The sequence below is a fragment of the Mauremys reevesii genome, linkage group 4, assembly GCF_016161935.1.
Source record: "Mauremys reevesii isolate NIE-2019 linkage group 4, ASM1616193v1, whole genome shotgun sequence".
NCBI lineage: Eukaryota > Metazoa > Chordata > Testudines > Geoemydidae > Mauremys > Mauremys reevesii.
In genome coordinates this window covers 125,934,098-125,952,817 of record NC_052626.1, presented here as the reverse complement: position 1 = coordinate 125,952,817, position 18,720 = coordinate 125,934,098, and the positions used below count along the sequence as shown (strand labels likewise).

General features: G+C 48.2%; 1 protein-coding gene across 4 annotated transcripts in view; it reads right to left on the bottom strand.

The window, feature by feature from the left end:
- Nucleotides 1–680: 680 nt before the first annotated feature.
- Nucleotides 681–18,720, bottom strand: part of KCNC4 (potassium voltage-gated channel subfamily C member 4) — a 52,221-nt gene continuing 34,181 nt past the window's right edge. For all 4 annotated transcript variants that reach the window (XR_005598461.1, XR_005598460.1, XR_005598462.1 and 1 more), the window contains one exon: nucleotides 681–1,497. Coding sequence is in view for 1 of the 4 variants with exons in the window: in XM_039538738.1 (XP_039394672.1) it covers nucleotides 1,478–1,497 (20 nt within the window). In the remaining 3 variants the exon portion in view is untranslated. The remainder of the gene's footprint in view (nucleotides 1,498–18,720) is intronic.

Genomic DNA, 18,720 nt, shown 5'->3' with positions numbered 1-18,720 from the left:
TCCACAAGTTGATTCTGTGCTGTGTGAAGAAGAACTTCCTTTTATTTGTTTTAAACCTGCTGCCCATTAAATTTCATTTGATGGCCCCTAGTCCTTGTATTATGGAAATAAGTAAATAACTTTTCCTTATCTACTTTCTCCACATCACTCATGATATAGTGCTGTCTTCCTGAATCTGCAGGTAGCCTGACACAGCTTGGTGAGGTGTGAACAATTCCATTCATTGCAAGAGGTTGTTAACTCTGAAACCTAAAGATGGCATTTAAAAGGTCAACATTACTAACTATTTCCCTGCTGGTCATCTTTACAGAAAGAGCCAGTATGCGTTCTTCATCTACAATCTCATGCTGTCAAGTAGGGAAATTCATATTAAAAACAAAGAACACATAAAACCAGGAATCATTTAAATGAAGCTACCATGGAATTTCCAGTCTGCTACACCAAGAGCACTGTGGAACCCAGATGTCCTGAGGTAGAATCCAGTGACCCTGTCACAGAGTCCAGGGACCTGGACACAGAACGTGGGGGACCATACTGTAGAATAGAGGCCCAGGGTGCTGCAGGGTTATACAGGGTCTTGGCTGCAGTTTATAAATGCAGTGGGTTTGGCTGATAACCGGATGGATTCAGCAAGCTTGTGCAAAGGAAAGGCAGAGGCAGTGACACGTACAAGAAACAAATTTCAGCTCCCAGATCTCTTTATTAGAACTCTAGTACTGCTTGACAGGAAGAGGCATGTGTACAGCATATAAGGTAATGGAATTAGTATTGCCTTGGTCACAGAGATATGTAACAGCATTAGAAAGAAGCTAGCCATATCAGGCCAGCCGGTCCACCTGGTCTCTGCTATTGCACGCAGTCATTGGCTACTCTAGTATTGCAACTTGGACTTCCTGGAGGCTTCTCCACCCCACCCCCATGCACCTCAGGAGCCATTGTCCAATGGGTCCCAAACCAATCCCAGGAGCAGCCTCTTTTAGAGAAGGAATCTGTACATTGGAGGAGGCTGGAGCAAACGTCACAGAGTCTAAAAATAATAATTAAAAGAAAATAGTCCACAGCTACCGCTCGGCGGATGGACACGGTGAGAGCACAGATGGTGCCTGCGACAGGGCGTCTGTGATGAGCAGCTGACGCCCAGCTATGGTCGTCTGCGGCGAGATCCGGGTGCTGTCTAAGTTACTACAGCAGAACGACAGCAATCACGCCGGCCAACGGGTCAGTCAACAAATGACGAGGAGTGAGAGGGTTCATTGGAACAGTCAGACAGCACGGGAGTCATTAATGGCGTCATCAGTGGGGGCAGGGCGGGGTGAGGACTGTGGTACACGTCAGACAGACGGTCGTACGACACATGCACAACAAGCAAGGTTACAGCGTGGCGGGAGAATCCAGTCTCGTCCCCCTCTTCCCTCGCCCGCCCTGGGTATATTTAGACCCAGCAAATGGTCTGCGCAATTCCCAGCTTCCAAGGGAGTCAGAGGGGATTCGACAGTCCTGCAAAAACAAGGATTTTCAGAGTCTTTCACAGCAAAAACATCTTTGCCTGTGCGGCTGAGGGCAGGCAAACGTGGCCCCACTAACTCGTCTTTTGTTCTCTCTGCCTGCCAGCGCATGACCAAAGCTTTAAGAGAAGGTGATGACCTCAGCTTGGGGATAATTAGAAGAGAGGACATCTTTGCAGCTCTCTGCGTTTAAAGGACACAAGCATTAAACACACCATGGTACCCTTTCTCCTCTCAGCACTTCCTGCTCAGGGATTTAAATAAAATAAAATAGAGACAGAAGGAGATCCGTGTGCCTTGTGGATCCAGAGACTGCGATGCTTTGAAAGGATGATTCATTCAGCTTTCTAAAGCCTGGGTGACACTGAAGCCGCCCAGACAGAACAGATGGTAGTTTGGGTGAGTCAGAGGGAGAAGGCTTAGGCTAAATGAAGGGCTGACATCACCCAGGATGGGCACCCCTCGGGCTGGGTACAGTACAATCACTCTGCAGTTAGAGTTCCACCCCCTAGCTGAGCATCCCTGGGCACTGGAGGCATCCCTGGCCTCACCCTGGCTGGGACTCAGAAGAGCAACGGTTCTTAACCTTTTCATAGAATCTCAGGGTTGGAAGGGACCTCAGGAGGTATCTAGTCCAACCCCCTGCTCAAAGCAGGACCAATCCCCAACTAAATCATCCCAGACAGGGCTTTGTCAAGCCTGACCTTAAAAACCTCTAAGGATGGAGATTCCACCACCTCCCTAGGTAACCCATTCCAATGCTTCACCACCCTCCTAGTGAAATAGTGTTTCCTAATATCCAACCTAAACCTCCCCCACTGCAACTTGAGACCATTGCTCCTTGTTCTCTCATCTGCTACCACTGAGAACAGTCTAGATCCATCCTCTTTGGAACCCCCTTTCAGGTAGTTGAAAGCAGCTATCTAATCCCCCTTCATTTGTCTCTTCTGCAGACTAAACAATCCCAGTTCCCTCAGTCTCTCGTCATGTGCTCCAGCCTCCTAATCATTTTTGTTGCCCTCAGCTAGACTCTTTCCAATTTTTCCACATCTTTCTTGTAGTGTGGGGCCCAAAACTGGATGCAATACTCCAGATGAGGACTCACCAATGCTGAATAGAGGGGAATGATCATGTCCCTCAATCTGCTGGCAATGCTCCTACTTTTACAACCCAAAATGCTGTTTGCCCTTGTTACCAAGAAGGCTAACTGTTGATACCGGCTGCCAACTAGACATAGAGCCATTGATCACTACCCATTGAGTCCGATGATCTAGCCAGCTTTCTATCCACCTTATAGTCCATTCATCCAGCCCATACTTCTTTAGCTTGCTGGCAAGAATACTGTGACCCCATATTGCTACAACTAGTTTGGGGACCTCAGTCCCAACGAGCCATGAAGAAAGAGGAGGTAGCTGATAGCCGTTTGCAGCTCCCAGGTTGTGATCCCATGCTGCAGAGTACCATCACCCCTCACAGCGCTCCCTGAGGGCTGGCCACATAAGCACCCTTACCTTGGCTAAGAATGCTTGGGTCCAGATAGGGTACAAGCCTGCATGGACCCCAAGATTGCACATAGCCCTCTAGGGCTATGTTTCTATTGACAACTCCCTGCATCATCCCACTGCCTGGGCTCAGATCCCAGCTGCCCCTGAGTTCACATCAGGCTGAGTGGAGCTGGTAAATAGCTGGCAATCCCCTGGGGCCTTTACCTAGCTAGTTAGGGGCAGGGAGCCCATTTGAGGTTTGAGAAAAGAAGTTGCTATTGATTGTAGTCAGGAAATGCAACAAGGGAACAGAGCCTGCAGGAGACCAAAGCTATCAAGGCCCCTGCTTATATGATCCCAGCTAATAAACTGACCAAAATGACTAACAGCATAATGGGAGTATGATTCTTTTAGAAAAGAGCCTTCACCTTAATATAAAGCTCACATATTTCCTTAACCGGATGTTTAAGAAACATAGTTCTTCCTAGGTCATAAATACAGCACACTCCAAAATCACTCCAGACCCCTCATTGCCACAGAATACACCTGAGATTCCATGCATAGTTGGGACCGGATGCCAAGGGAACCCACCATGGGACAGATTCTGTTCCCATCTATGCTGGTGTAAACTAGAGTAACTCCACTGAAGTGAACAGAGCCACATTGACACTGGTGGAAATAAGATCAGAATCCAGCCCAGTGATCTTTGAAGCATTTTCACTCCTCAGCAGGGTAATGTTATTGCCATGAGAAAGGCGAGATTATCCACAGATGGGCCAGATCCTGATCATAGAAGATTAGGGTTGGAAGAGACCTCAGGAGGTCATCTAGTCCAATCCCCTGCTCAAGGCAAGATCACCACCAACTAAATCATCCCAGCCAAGGTGTTGTCAAGCCTGACCTTAAAAACCTCTAAGGAAGGAGATTCCACCACCTCCCTAGGTAACCCATTCCAGTGCTTCACCACCCTTCTAGTGAAAAAGTTTTTCCTAATATCCAACCCAAACCTCCCCCACTGCAACTTGAGACCATTGCTCCTTGTTCTGTCATCTGCTACCACTGAGAACAGTCTAGATCCATCCTCTTTGGAACCCCATTTCAGGTAGTTGAAAGCAGCTATCAAATCCCACCCCCACTCTTCTCTTCTGCAGCCTAAATAACCCCAGTTCCCTCAGCCTCTCCTCATAAGTCATGTGCCCCAGACCCCTAATCATTTTTGTTGTCCTCTGCTGGACTCTCTCCAATTTGTCCACATCTCTTTTTGACCTCTTACACTGACGTAAATCCAAACTCAATGGACTTCCACGGAGTTATGCCAGATCAGACTTTGTCCTGACAACTTGTCACTTTTCCCCACTGCCTGATCTGCACAGCACAGCACGGTATATTCAGATAGGGAGAGTGTTTTCATTGCATTGGTCTCCTACTACCCTGCCTTCTTCGGTACTTAAACACCAAAAGATTGATGCCTCAATTCAGCAAAGCTCAAGCGCAGGCTCACTTTTAAGCATGTAACTGTCCTATTGGAGTCACGGGGATTACTCAGGGCCAGTGCAATGAAGTTTCACGCTCTAGGTGAAACTTCCACCTTGTGCTCCCCCTAGCCCTGTGGCAGCTCCCCTCCACCCTGAGGTGCCCCCCCCCCGTGGCAGCTCCCTCCCTGGGAGCCGTGTGGCACCTCCCCACCCCAGCTCACCTCTGCTCAGTGTCCTCCCTGAGCACGCCGCCCCTTCTCTAATTCTCCTCCCCTCCCAGGCTTGCAGCGCCAAACAGCTGATTGGCGCTGCAAGCCTGGGAGGTGGGACAAGTGGAGCAGTGACTGTGCACTCAGGGAGGAACTGCTGTAAAAAAAAAAAAAATTGGGGGCACTGCTTTTTGGCACCCTAGGCAATTGCCTAGTTTGCCTTAATAGTAGCACCGGCCCTGGGATTACTCACACTCTTGAAGTAAGTGCTTTAAACCCAGCTCCTGAAAAGTACTTAGGCCCCTTACTTCCATTGATTTCAATGAAGTTAGGAGCTTGAATACCATTGAGGATGTGGGCTTAGGACCTGAAAGAATAGCTTGGACTCCTGGGGCGAGGGGGAGGTGGGGAATACTGGGACCAGGAGGCTGGGCTCCCAATAGGGTTGCCAATTCTGGTTGGATGTACTCCTGGAGATTTGATCACATGACATGATCTTTAATTCCTGGAGACTCCATGCCAAAGCTCCAGCTAGTCAGGGAAGTGTTTAATGTATCGTAGAGGTGGGATCTAAGTTTTCCAGATGTTCCTGGCACTCTGAGATCTGGGGGGAGGGGGTCAGATTAGGCTGAATACTGAGAAAGGAGCATGTGCAAAGTCCGCTTTTGGGTCTCAGGGATGTTTGGATCCAGCTCAAGTACATAATGCAACTATGACTGCTCCATGCACTATGTATGTGAACAATGCATTGGAAACAGACATGAATGAAATCTACGCATTGACTGGTGACAAACACATGAACACGACCTCAGAATAGGTCAGTGCGACGAAACAAAAATGGACCATGGCTCCTTCCTCAGCGCCCGCTGCTGTGCAGAACGGCAGGTGCAATGCCACTGAGCAGCCACCTTTCCTACATTAATCAGTGTCCATCTGATTACATTCTTGCTTTCCCCAGGGTGCAGGGTAGGAATGTATAAAGGCTGTCTTCGCCCTGGTGGTCATTGAGGGAAAGGCAGCTACAGTGGGAAATGACTATGACCCCTGTTAACTCACATCCTGGGAGGAGAGCAGAGCTGGCCCCACTTGTGTGGGCGAGAAGGCAACGTTCAACCATAGAAATGAATGGTATGTCCCTGCCCACAGGTGGCTTTCCAGAGGGGAAGAAAGGCCCAGTAAGCAGGGCACTCAGGATACATGGGATCAGTTCCCTGCTTTGCCACACATTCCCTTGGGCAAATCGCTCAGGCCCAGATTTTTAAAAGGTATTTAAGCACCTAACTTCCATTGATTTCTGGAGGAGATGGCAGTGAGGGGCCAGTAACAAGGTCGGGCTCTGCCCCAGGACACAAGCCACTACCTGCCTCACCCGCCCAGGGGCCCCGCTTTCAGTGGGAGTTATGCAATAGAATTAATACCAGTCAACATGGGTTTATGGAAAATAGATCTTGTCCAACTAACTGGTAATCTCATCAAAAAAGATATCAAGTTTAATAAAAGCAATAGTGTTGATGTACTAGACTTAGACTTCTGTAGGCATCTGACTTGTGTGGGCGAGTCATGACATGACATTTTGATTAACAAAACTACAATGATATAAAATTAACATGGCACATATTAAATGGCCTCAATTGCAAATGAGGAATTATTGAGTAGATGTGTTTCTAGTGGGGACCTATTCTTGGCCCTACGCTAATTAACATTTTTATCAGCGATCGCCGAGAAAACATCAAACCATCACTGATGAAGTCTGCAGAGGGCACAAAACTTGGCAGAGTGGTAAATAATGAAGATCGCAGGTTACGGATACACAGTGATCTGGAACACTTGGTAAACTGGGCATAAGCAAACAATCTGTGTTTTAATACGGTGAAAAGTACATGTGTACATCTAGGAGCAAAGACTGTAGGTCCTACTTTCAGGATGGTTGAGTCTATCCTGGGAAGCAGTGACTCTGAAGAAGATTTGGGGGTCGTGGTGGGTAATCAGTTGAACAGAAGCTCCCAGTGCGATACTGTGGCCAAAAGAGCCAACGTAATCCTTGGATGCATTCATAGGAGAATCTGATGTAAGAGTAAAGAGATTATTTGACCTCTGTATTTGGCACTAGTGCAACTGCTGCTGGAATCTTGTGTCCAGGTCTGGTGCCCACAATTCAAGAAGGATGTTGATCAATTGGAGAGGGGTCAGAGAAGAGCCACAAGAGTGATGAAAGGTTTAGAAAACTTGTCTTATAGCAAGAAACTCAAAGAGCTCAATCTAGATAGTTCAACAAAGAGACGGTTAAGGGGAGACTTGATTACTGTCTATAAGTACCTACATGGGGAACAAATATTGAATGATGGGCTCTTCAATCTACCAAAGGAAGATCTAACACAATCCATTTGTGGAAGTTGAAGCTAGACAAATTCAGACTGGAAATAAGGCAGATATATTTAATGGTGAGAGTAATTAGCCACTGGAACAATTTACCAAGGATTGTGGTAGAATCTCCATCACTGGCAACTTTTAAATCAGGATTGGGTGTTTTTCTAAAAAACATCTGCTCTAGGAAATATTTTAAGGAAGTTCTCTAGCTGGGTTATGCAGGAGGTCAGACTAGATGATCACAATGGTCCTGTCTGGCCCTGGAATCTATGAACCAAATATTGTTATACATCTAGATCCTAATCTTTCTGTTCCCCTATGTACAATGCGGATAACAGCACTACCCTGGCTGCTTACCAGAGGTGTGGTGAGGATAAATACCTTACAGAATGTGAGGTGCTTAGCTGCTATGACACTGCAGGCGATGGTTAGTACCTTAGATCAGTAGGGAGCATCCCATGTGATTGTTGCCTGAGTCTGCCCATCAAGGGCTGCTTTCTCTGGAGAGCAGCAGTTTGAAGCTAAACCACCCACAGAAATTCTAGCCACAGGTTCCTTGATGCGGGGGCGGCTTGTTAACAGTACATTAATGTGTGCGCCAGACCAGATCCTCTATGAAATCGCAAGGGCCTTCACTCACATACAGATCCATTCCTTTCACTAGAGTCCCCTCCACGTGGGCTATTTGAACTGAACCTCTGTCAAGACACCAGAGATTGCAGCTTAGGCTTTTCTATTTCTTGTTTGGTTTCTTTTTTAAGGTTAGGGATGACCTATATTCCCCAACATAAAAAAAAAATCCATTTAGCCTCAAAGGCTGCAGTGGCAGAGATCAGTTTGGAGATTAGCTGGAGCAGTCTGCCATGTGCCCGCTATATCTCACGGCACAGCACACAGCACACAGACCGCTGGGTGCCAAGAAGTAGGGCAGGATGAGGGGGGACTGCATCTTGCACAGGGATCAATGCAGAAGCAAAGCTTTATTTTGGAACCCAGTGAGCAATTAAAGGGTCTGCTGAGCTTTTCCATTGCCTGGATGGATCTCAGGGAACTGTTATGTTGAAAGGTGCTAATGGCTGCCCTCAGGAGGGTCTTTGATCCAGGGCTGCCTGGGGGGGGGGCAAGTGGGGCAATTTGCCCCAGGCTCCGGGCCCGCAGGGGCCCCCACGAGAGTTTTTTGGGGTCCCTGGAGCAGGGTCCTTCACTCGCTCCGGGGGCCCCAGAAAACTCTCGCGGGGCCCGGGCCCCCGGAAAACTCTCGCGGGGCCCGGGCCCCCGGAAAACTCTCGCGGGGCCCGGGCCCCCGGAGCTTCTTCCGCTCTGGGTCTTCGGCAGTGGGGGGGTCCTTCTGACCTGGGGCAGAAGGACCCCCTGCCGCCGAATTACCACCAAAGTGGGGGCCCCCCGCCGCTGAAGTGCCGGGTCTTCTGTGGTAATTCGGCGGCGTGGGGGGGCCCGCCGCGGGTCTTCGGGGCACTTTGGCAGCGGGTCCCAGACCGGAAGGACCCCCCCGCTGCCGAATTACCACCGAAGCGGGGGCCCCCCACCGCCGAAGACCCCAGGCCCCCTGAATCCTCTGGGTGGCCCTGCTTTGATCCAAGGACAATCATAGACCTCTAAACTCAGTGGGTATGTGACTCAATGGAAGGAGCAATTAAGCCCATTTTTATAGCAGACAGCTATGAACAATGCAGGGACTGCCCAAGGCACATGGCTGGTTGCAGCTCAGCTGTGTGGGCTGAGTTTCCCTGACCGCCAATGTAGGAGCTAGGAGATTGATTTTGCAGCCTGTGTGTGTTGGAGACAGGAAGCCTGGAGACGCAGTTGTGAGCGTGACCCTGAGAGGAAGCAGAAAGACAGAACTTCCTGGGCACTGAGCTCGCTGGAGTGGCAGGCATGGGGATTTCTGAGGCCCTGCTGTTTGCTTGATGCTACGAGTTAGGTAGAAACTACTTCTCATTCTAATGATCCCAACTCTATAAGGCCCTGAGTATTGGCCAAGCACTAGGCCAAAAGGACAGTGAAAATTTTGGCCCCACTGGGGGCACTGAGCAGTTAGAAATTGGCCCTACAAACAGAGCTCCGTGCCTGATGGCTATGTTCTGATAGGATATTACATCCCCTGCTGGGGAAAGACAAGCTAGCTCACATGCACCAAAGCCATGAGTGAGGTACACTGGCTCCTCTCGTGCAGGGAAAGACATGTCACCAGGAAGATCAGCCATCATGCATTATACATCTAAAATCTCCTTTTTAAAATCCCTCCTGCTGTTTGTCAGGGTGGGAACCGCCAAGATGGCAGTTGTGGGAAGTTAAAGCACTTGAGAAGTAGCAAGCTCAGTAATGAATATCCTTCAGCTTTGAAAAACTCGGGATTTGTTAGGGCAGCAATGAAATAACACAGGGATCAGGGGTTAGACTAGGAAAAAAAATAGTAGGAGGGGGGAAATCTCTCCAAAAATATTTACCACTGTAACAATCACCCTAGATGGGTTATCTGCAGGGACTGAACCCAGGAGCTCTGGATCTAAGAGCATATACTGCTACTGCTAGATAATAAATAATCAGCCCCATTCACTCAGCCAGTGTAATTTAAATCTCCTTCCACAGTCTGGCCACTAGAAGGGGACAAAGACAGACTTAGCTCACATGATACGTAACTAGGCTAGGATGGATTACATTTTTTTAAAAAAAATCAGTAAGTGTTGGTAAAAAAACAAACCAATATCACTGTCCATGCAGACATTGACAAAGAGTATTTCCACCAATAATAATCAAAGTTGACAGCTAGGCAAAATAAGAAAAATGCTGCTTGAGAACATCAAGTTTGATTTAAGGCGGCTTACTGCATACGTTTTGACAGGACATTGCCAAATTTGTGTTTTAAGGGTTATAAACCCTTAACTTTTGAATCTCCACATCTACTGCCATTAAATCATTGTCTGACCCACTCATAATTTCTGATAACTGTGAACGTTTAAATGGCTAAAACTAGAAAAAATGCTTTAAAATAAATCAATATCTGTTAAAATGATAAAGGAAAATAAAAATTCAATTCTGCCAAGCCTATCCCTAATCAATCCCCAAACCCAGAGGCTGTCTTGTCTGGGATAAAATATAATATCTCCAGCTCCAAGCATGGGCCTCTATCACTTGAACTAATTCTCTATTTCCTGGTAGAAACAGCATGCTCTTATGCTTTATATGGATTAGCCACTAGAAGGGGTCAGGGCCTGCTTAATTGATGAGTTACATATTGTTTACAGATGAACATGTGGGAGAAAAATGTTTTGGTTACTTCAGAGGTTTTCTGCTTTAGTGCTATTGTTCTGGCCACCCCCTCGGCCAACATATTGGGACTGAATCAGTGACCGTCAAAGCTAAAAGCCTAGATAACAAGCCAAGGCTCTGTAGCCGGAGGCTGTACCAACTAATATACTCTGTGGATCAGGCACAGAGAGGGACCCACAATACACACTCACCACTGTCACATTATCTTGTGGCAATGAGTTCCACAGGCTAATTGTGTGATGTGTAAATAAAAATAACCTAACACTGTGCTCTTCAGGTGAAGCCCCAGTGCTCTTTCCCAAGGGTGTATCTCCCTGTGACATAACAGATCCCATGCATGCAATGAAATGCAATTTGTAGCAAAAGAGATGATCTTATAGGCTTTAATAATCTCGGTGCTCACACTGAGAAAAAATGTCCTCCAAAGCTGAATGGGGAATAAACTAACTGTTGCTTTGAAGAAAGATATTTCTCCAGAAAATCTGGAGACAGGAGAGAGTTCTTAGTCCTTGGCAGTACAGTAGAGCCAGGAGCTTAAACTGGAGTGAGATCAGAATCAACGCTAGTGTCACGCCAGTGGAGCCACTCTCAGTTTACTCCTGTAAGTGGCAGCAGAATCATGCCCCAGGTTTCTAATCGGAGAAACCTGGCTCCTCAAAAGGGGCTGTTCTCCTCTGTTTATCTTTTAAAGTCCTATTTCTTACTGCATGTGAATTCCCCTAATTTCAGCACTCACTAAATGTAGGGCCCAGATTACAGAGCTCCTGCCTGCTTTCCCCACCGCCCTGTCCTCTCACACCATCCTACCCCAAACTCTCTTCTCTAAGGAGCCTTATACCCCGTCTTACAATGAAACCAAGACTCAACAGGACCCTCCATTGTCATCCGTTGGGTGAGCGATGCAAATGACCAAACTTCTTCACCCTAATCCTGCCCTGCCTGCTCCCCTTTATCTGTTGCTTCTTCCTGCTGCTAGTGTCTTAATTTAGGACCAGGTGGGGAGCCCTTTTCCACCCTGTTTTACACTTATGCATGCGAGTAACTCCATTGGATGGGGAATCAGACAGACCTGCATTCTGCTTCTGGCTCTGTCCCTGACTTGTTGTGGGACCTGGTCAAGTCACTTCTCCTCTGTTTCCTTTGTCTATAGCTCCTTGTGGCAGGGCTGTCTCTTGCTACGAGTGTCTGCAGCACGCAAGACAATGGGGCCCTGATCCAGGTGGTATGGTGACAAAAATAAACTGTCTGCTCCTTGGATTTTAAGTCCTTCTGGGCAGGGACTCCATTTTTGTTTTGCAAAGCACCACATACATGTCTGAAGCCTTGTATATAATAAATAATTACAAGGCACGATATGGGAAATGAGCTTTGTAAGCTTCCCACCCACACAGATCTATCAATACACTTCAGCCCTGACCTGCAGTACACCCCACTATTCCAGTGCTGGGTTCCCACATACAGCTCTGCCGATGCTCCTCCTTCTTCTAGCGGCATCTCCGGTGTTCCTAGCTCGTATCACCCACACAGCTCTGCTAATCAGCCCTGACCTGCAACTCCCATTGCCCTCACCAAGCTCTGCTGCTGCATCTCAGTCCTGACCTCCCAGTCCCTCCCATAGCCCAGTCCTGGATTCCATCTTGGGCAGAGAGAGAGAGAGAGAGAGGTTGCTTAGTTCTCTACAGGCAAACCTGACCACCCAGCCCTGCCTATGCTGAGCTCTGCCTATTTCACAGCTCTGCCCTGTCCTGATGCCCCATCACCCTGCCCAGACATGACCACCCAGCTCAGCCAAATCGGATACCTGATTTACAACACAGTCTCATTATCCTGTTCCAGACCCCTGCATTGGACAGGATGGGAAGATGCGCTCATGGTGATCAGTGGGATTTTTGTGACAGAGATTTAGCACTAAACTTTCCCTGCTGAATTTCATGCGTCGTCATTTGCTTACAAAGGAGATTCAAACGAGTGATGGAAGAATCTCTAAACCGGTTTGGAATTTGGAGCCATGTGATTCTCCAGAAGTCTGGCTGCTTTGCCAAGCCTCATCCAAACTACTGGGTCTGCAAAAGTCTGTCAGTAATGTCCCAAGAAGAAGATCCCTGGGAGGTAGGGTGACCATATTCCCCCCAAGGGAAAATGGGACACCACGTAAGGATAACCCAAGTCCTCTCCCCCCGGTGTGTGGGGCTGGTGTTGCTGCTCACACGAGCCCTGCCTGCCCCACATGTGGGGCTAGAATCGCTGCTCCCACACACACATTCCTCCTCACCCCACTTTTGACAAAAATGGGTATTTGTCCCATTGATCAGTTGGCAAGAGCAAATGGGACAAATGTCCACTTTTGCCAAAAAAGTCGGGACGGCCAGGACAGGGCTTAAAAAAGGGACTGTCCTGGCTAAAATGGGCCATGCGGTCACTCTACTGGGGGTTGCCACTCAGGAGAGCAGCCTTTCACTCAGGATTCCAGGGATTTCTGCATCCATCCTGGACCACACTGGGAGGCTCAGAGATCAGCAAAAATGAAAGCAAAAGTTTGCCAAAAACCTTTTCACACCTCCAGAAAGAGTTGGTTCAGAGATGGCCCCCGAGACCCAGTTCTTCTATAGATAGAAAGAAAGACAGAAAGAAAGATCCATCGATTTACCCCAGCAGAGGATCCAGCCCAGAGTTGGGATTCAGAACCAAACTTCCCCGTCGGTCAGCGCTGGGATTCTGATCCATTCCCACCCCCAGCAAACGTTCGGGTGGATTTTCACAGGAGCGGTTTTGCTCCCTCATGCCTCACTGAAACCCAGATGTCCCAAAGCCTAGTGCACTAGTAACCATAGGGCTCTAGCTCTCTTTGTCAATGAATTCATCAGTATTGGTTGGAGCTCTGAGTCATGCTGCAGCCTCTGTGGGTGTGCCAGCTCTGGGCTTCCCAAATGAAGGGCCAGCTTAGTGCTCTTAAGTGCCATTGACTCCAAGGGGTATTAATAAATGAGGCACAGAGTGGCTAAGTGACTTGCTCAAGGTCACACAGGGAGTCTGTGGCAAAGCAGAGACCTGAACCCAGGTCTCAAGACTGAGGCAATTTGTTTCCCTGCTAGGGGGCTCTGTCCATTTGCCTCAGACCAGCTGGGTCCCCCAAAGAATGGGAAGTCCAGCCACAAAGCTTGTGAGGCTGTGTGAAAACCTCTGAGCCAACACGCTGGGCAGATTCCACTGGAACTGCAAGCAGAGTCTGTTATCCAAGTGAAGAGAAGATCTCAGAGGAGGCTGAGTCAGGAATAGGATAACAGCTCACGTCTCCAGCTGATGGAAGCGGTGGGGCGGCAGGGCCCTAGACAGGGCTGAAAGGAGAAGTGTCCTAGGCTAGCAGAGGTGTGGGGTAATCCAAGATACCTGCAGGACTCTAGCACTTGGCAATACCACTCCTTTCTGGATGGGGAGAGGATTGAGTCTGGACCTTGGCTTGGGAGTGATCTCCCAGGAAAAGCCAGCTGTAGCCAGGAGCAGAGCTGCGGCTCAAAGCATCCCCTCTCACCTGTGCAAACAGCACCCTGCCCTGCTTGTGGAGAAAGGGGCAGTGTTTAGAAGCTTCCTGTTGTCCTCCAGTGCAGCTAGGAACACTCCAGCCCGCTCTATTGATTTCTCAGGACACCACTAAGCTTTTAGCTCCCCCAGCTTCCTTTACCTTCCAAGCTGTTTTTGCATCAAAGTTGTGATTGTCCAGGTCCCCCAGGGATTTGCCTTTGAAAACAGCTTCCCCAGTCTGAGAAATTAACCCAGCTAAGAAATAAATAACAAAGGTCTTTGTTTAGGCCCATCACCAGACGACAATGCCAAGAGTGCAATCTGCTTTCATAGAATTATTATTTGTATTATGGCAGACACTATCGTGTTCCCAACCGAGATTGGGGCCCCCTCACTGCGCCAGGCCCCGCACAGGCCCTGACCAAGGTCAGGGGCCCATAAGACAATATAGTCCCTGCCCCAATCTAAATAGACAAAGCAGAATTCTCCTTCTCAGAACAGAGACAGAACTATTTAGTGACTTGCCCAACGTCCCATACAGAGTCTGTTGCAGATCCAGGAATGGCACCCAACTCTCCCGAGCCCAAATTCAGTGCCATGGCCACAAGGCCAGCCTTCTTCTCTGAAGCAAGCTACCCCAAGTGCCCAGCACAGCATGCTGTCATAACAGCAGACTCCCACTGAAGTGTTGCATGACCTGTAATGGGAGCAGGATCAGGTCCTTATGTTATTTGCTACAGTAACGTCTCCTCAGGTGCAATCCCAGTGCACTGCCCACTGTCATAGCTTGGAATCCTCCATGGGCATGTCTATGGTGTAATCGGAGGTGTGATTGTAGCTCAGGTAGAAATATCTGCGCTGGCTTTACCCAGGCTAGCATGGCAAAAATAGCAATATAGACATGGGGGTACATGCTTCAAACTCAAAAAACAATTATTCACACAGCTCGACCCATGCCACTTTGCTCTGATTGTGCGCATCCTACAATAGATCACCAGCTTTGGTTGGTTCTCTTTGTCAAAGAACCTGTTTGAGCAGACAGAGCAGCTCAGGAAACGCTGGAACCTGAACCCATTCAAGCAAAAACAGCACAAAACAAACAGGGAAGGGAGCTGGAAAGCTTCACTGAAGCCTTTCCAATGTAGGGAAGCCAATCTTGCTGGTTGAAAGGAATGGAGACGTTTTCTTGTCAAGAGGTTTTCAAAGTTGAAACAACGAGTGTTGGGCCCTCAGGGGGAGCTGAATGCTGGATGTTCAGCACTAAAAGGCACAAGCCTCTGTCACTTGAGTCAAATGCTCCTTGGCAGCTATAGTAGGCTCTTATCCTCATGAGAGCCAGCCACTAGAGGAAGACAAAGCCAGCCTGGGTTCACGTGGGTTACATGAACGCTATTGCCCTCTGGATACCACACGGTTCTCCCTTGGAGACGCAACACTTGCCGGGGTGGAAGAAAAAGTCCTAGCAAGGGAAATCGCACCTGTGACTTCTAAGCAGCTTCTCCCACTTCCTCTGTGGAATATCATTACCCAGGCTTCCAGACCTTAGAATCTAACTTTAATCTTTCAGATACATGGCTTTGAAGGGGTTTTTCTTTCTAGATCTGGAACATGACACTTTCCGGGACCATTTTCCTTCATCCCTTTCATTTTATTTCAGCAAACTATGACAGCCTCTAAAACTGCAGGAATTAAAATACCCAAAGCAGCTCTCTCAGCAACCTCCTTTCTGCAGTCACTTCGCAGTTGCATGCTCTGGGCTTGCCTTGTAAGTAACATCTATTGTTTATGGCTGGGATTTAAAATGGGTTCCCATTAACACATCACAGAGATGGGGCAAAAACCACACCTATAATCCCTCCCCGCATCCCATAAACCACATGCTGTTACTTTAAAGCATCCATGTTCCTTGGGATTTGGATCTCTAAGGTGCCCACGGCACTTTGTGTCCTAGGTATACTGATGAATTACTTATATTTCCCCTTTGCAGTTTTAGCGGCTGTTTGATATACTGATACAGTGCTGTAATTCTTTTCTTCCTGTCCTGAAGTGCCATTTATTGTTGCACTGTGCTGTTGAGCAGCTGCTGTGTTCCACCTGAGAGGTGGCTGCATTTCAACAGTCAGAGAAAATGGCCCTTGTATAAGTGTGTTGCCAAGTGCTTTGTGGTCCTTCTGGAGGAAACATTACTTTCCATTGGGTTGTGGTTGGGAGGCAAGAGCATGGCATAACAAGAAGCTATTGTCCAGAAGGCTGGAGTGGGACAACCTAATCATATATTAGTAGCTTAAAGTTCAGCTAGAGAGCTCTCTCTCTATTCTAGGACTGCATCTTATACCAGTGGTTCTCAAGCTAGGGCCGTCGCTTGTTCAGGGAAAGCCTCTGGCGGGCTGGGCTGGTTTGTTTACCTGCCGTGTCCACAGGTTCAGCCAATCACAGCTCCCAATGGCCGCAGTCTGCCGCTCCAGGCCAATGGGGGCTGCAGGAAGCTGCAGCCAGTACGTCCCTCGGCCCGTGCCACTTCCTGCAGCATCCACTGGTCTGGAGCGGCGAACCGCGGCCACTGGGAGCTGTGATCAGCAGAACCTGCGGATGCGGCAGGTAAACAAATGGGCTCAGCCAGCCAGGGGCTTTCCCTGAACAAGCGGCGGCCCTAGTTTGAGAACCACTGTCTTATACCACATCTGCCTTTGCTCTCTTATTTCCTCATAGGCATTGCCTAACTGACATTTTTTATTGTCATTAAATAGGCACTGCAGATTTTTACTGGCAGTGCTGGGGAAGCCAGGCACAGACTGTTTCTGGGCAATGCAATTATTTTCATACCACGTCTATTTCTTGTCCAACTGATTGTTAGGTCTTTCCATTTTCTCAGATCCTTCAGGAGTCTCCTGAGAAATGGTGCAATACTTTGCACATATCTGTCTTCCTGGGATCTAAAAGGGCTTCACAAGTATTAACTGATTTCCAGAACACCCATGTATGTTTATCCCCATTTTACAGAGAAGAAAACTGAGTCAAGGAAGAGCTGAAGTGACTTCCTCAAAGTCATGCTGAAGGTGGTGGTGGAGGAGTTGGTAAAAGAATGTAGGATTTCTGGTGCCCAGTGCTCAGACAGGCACCTCGGCACCAGAGTGATGTGCGTGTCAGCACTTTTGTGGCAGGGACCATCTGTTTTTCCTCCGTGTTTGTACAGCACATAGCACAGTGAGGTCCTGTTTTGGAGCAGTAATAGGGACTAATGCATAGGGTCAGGATAGAAGATGAGCTGGCTGGCTGCATACACTCATCATTTGTGTTAGAATAGTGCCAAGTCCAGGGTCCCATTGTGCCTATACCCAGTAAGAGAAAGTCCCCCTTCTGAAAGACCTTGCAAGCTGAAGAGACAAGATAGACAAGGAAAGGATGCAGACATGCCCCAGGCCACAGGCAGATCAGTGATTAAGTTGAGAAGAGACCCTAGGCATCCTGCCAGCCCTCCAGTGCCTTCATTATTGGACCATACTACCCCACACCTTGATGGACTGTGTCTCTTTTCTGCCATCCACACCAGACCCTCACATGGTTTTCCAAGTGCGAGCTTGAATCTACAGCAGTGTGCCGGCAGATGTGTCCTATGGGTCAAGTATGCAGATGTGGGGGTTGTGCCTGGGTATAGGTATGTGCAAACATAGTATATGCATAGACAGGCCTTGTGCAGTGTACTGCAACAGTGTGTGCGCGTGCGCACTGCTTGAGGGGAGGTGTATCCTTTGCACGCAGTGCTCATGCATTGTGGGTGTCATTAATGTATGGCTGAGTGTGCTCATATATAGACACATGATGGGTCTTTGTGCAGTGAGTGTGTACGCACCTTGGATGGGCCTGTGTGCACAATGTGTGTATATACCGAATTTCAGTGCAGCGAACACGTGAGCTGTAGCAATCCCAGCCATTTCCAGGGCCTGCCCAGGGTGTGTGTGTGTGTGGGGGGGGGGAATTTAACATACTCGGGCACCGTATTTTCAGCAGCATTGACCTAATAATGCATCTGTTAATATGAGGGAGTTTGAGAAATTACCTTGGATCCATAAACAACTTCAGGTAAAGTTACCAATCTAAATTTTGTGGAAATAGTCTCTGATCCCAACACAGCTCCAATTAGGCTTCTAGCTTCAGAACCCTGCCACAAGGGCTAATTGCAGCTGATTAGCCACAGCTGGCTGCCTCTTGGTGACTCAGGGGACTGCTGATAGGCTAAGGAGGTTTTTATTGCTAAATCACAGGTTCAAATCCAGCTTGGGCTAGTAGCAATGGCCCGTTACACCCAGAGGGCTATTCAGTGAGCCATGCGAAGCAATGAGTCTATGGTTTCACTCCAGTCCAGCCAACAGGTGTCACTGCCACCTCCGGCCCTGTTCCTGCAACAGAGGTGCCAAGGACTGAATGGGCATGCAGACCAAATGATACCTCCAGCCCAGAGCAGATGCACATTTAATTAAAGCTGGCACTGCCATTACTTGGGCCCTGCAGTTAAACAGAGGAATCAGACCCCAAGGCCATCAAGCCAGGATTGAGTTCAATGTGAAAACCATACTTAGCAACAAGGTCTTGTCAGAACTCTGGCAAAGGCAAATGAGCTGCTATTTATTTATTTTTTTTGGAGAATCTGAATAAAAAACTGCCCTGCTGCTCTTCCACAGACATTTCTCCTTAATTGGAAATGTTTCTTCTCCATAGATCTCTAAACATCGTGAAGAGGAAAGGTCCTTTTAAAAGGCTATTCCAGGCTGCAAAAAAACCCCACCAACAACCCAACATGTACAGGTCCAGCCCCCCAAAAAAGTTACTTATTTTTTGGGTGGAAAAGGAAAAAAAATCCAATTGATTCCTC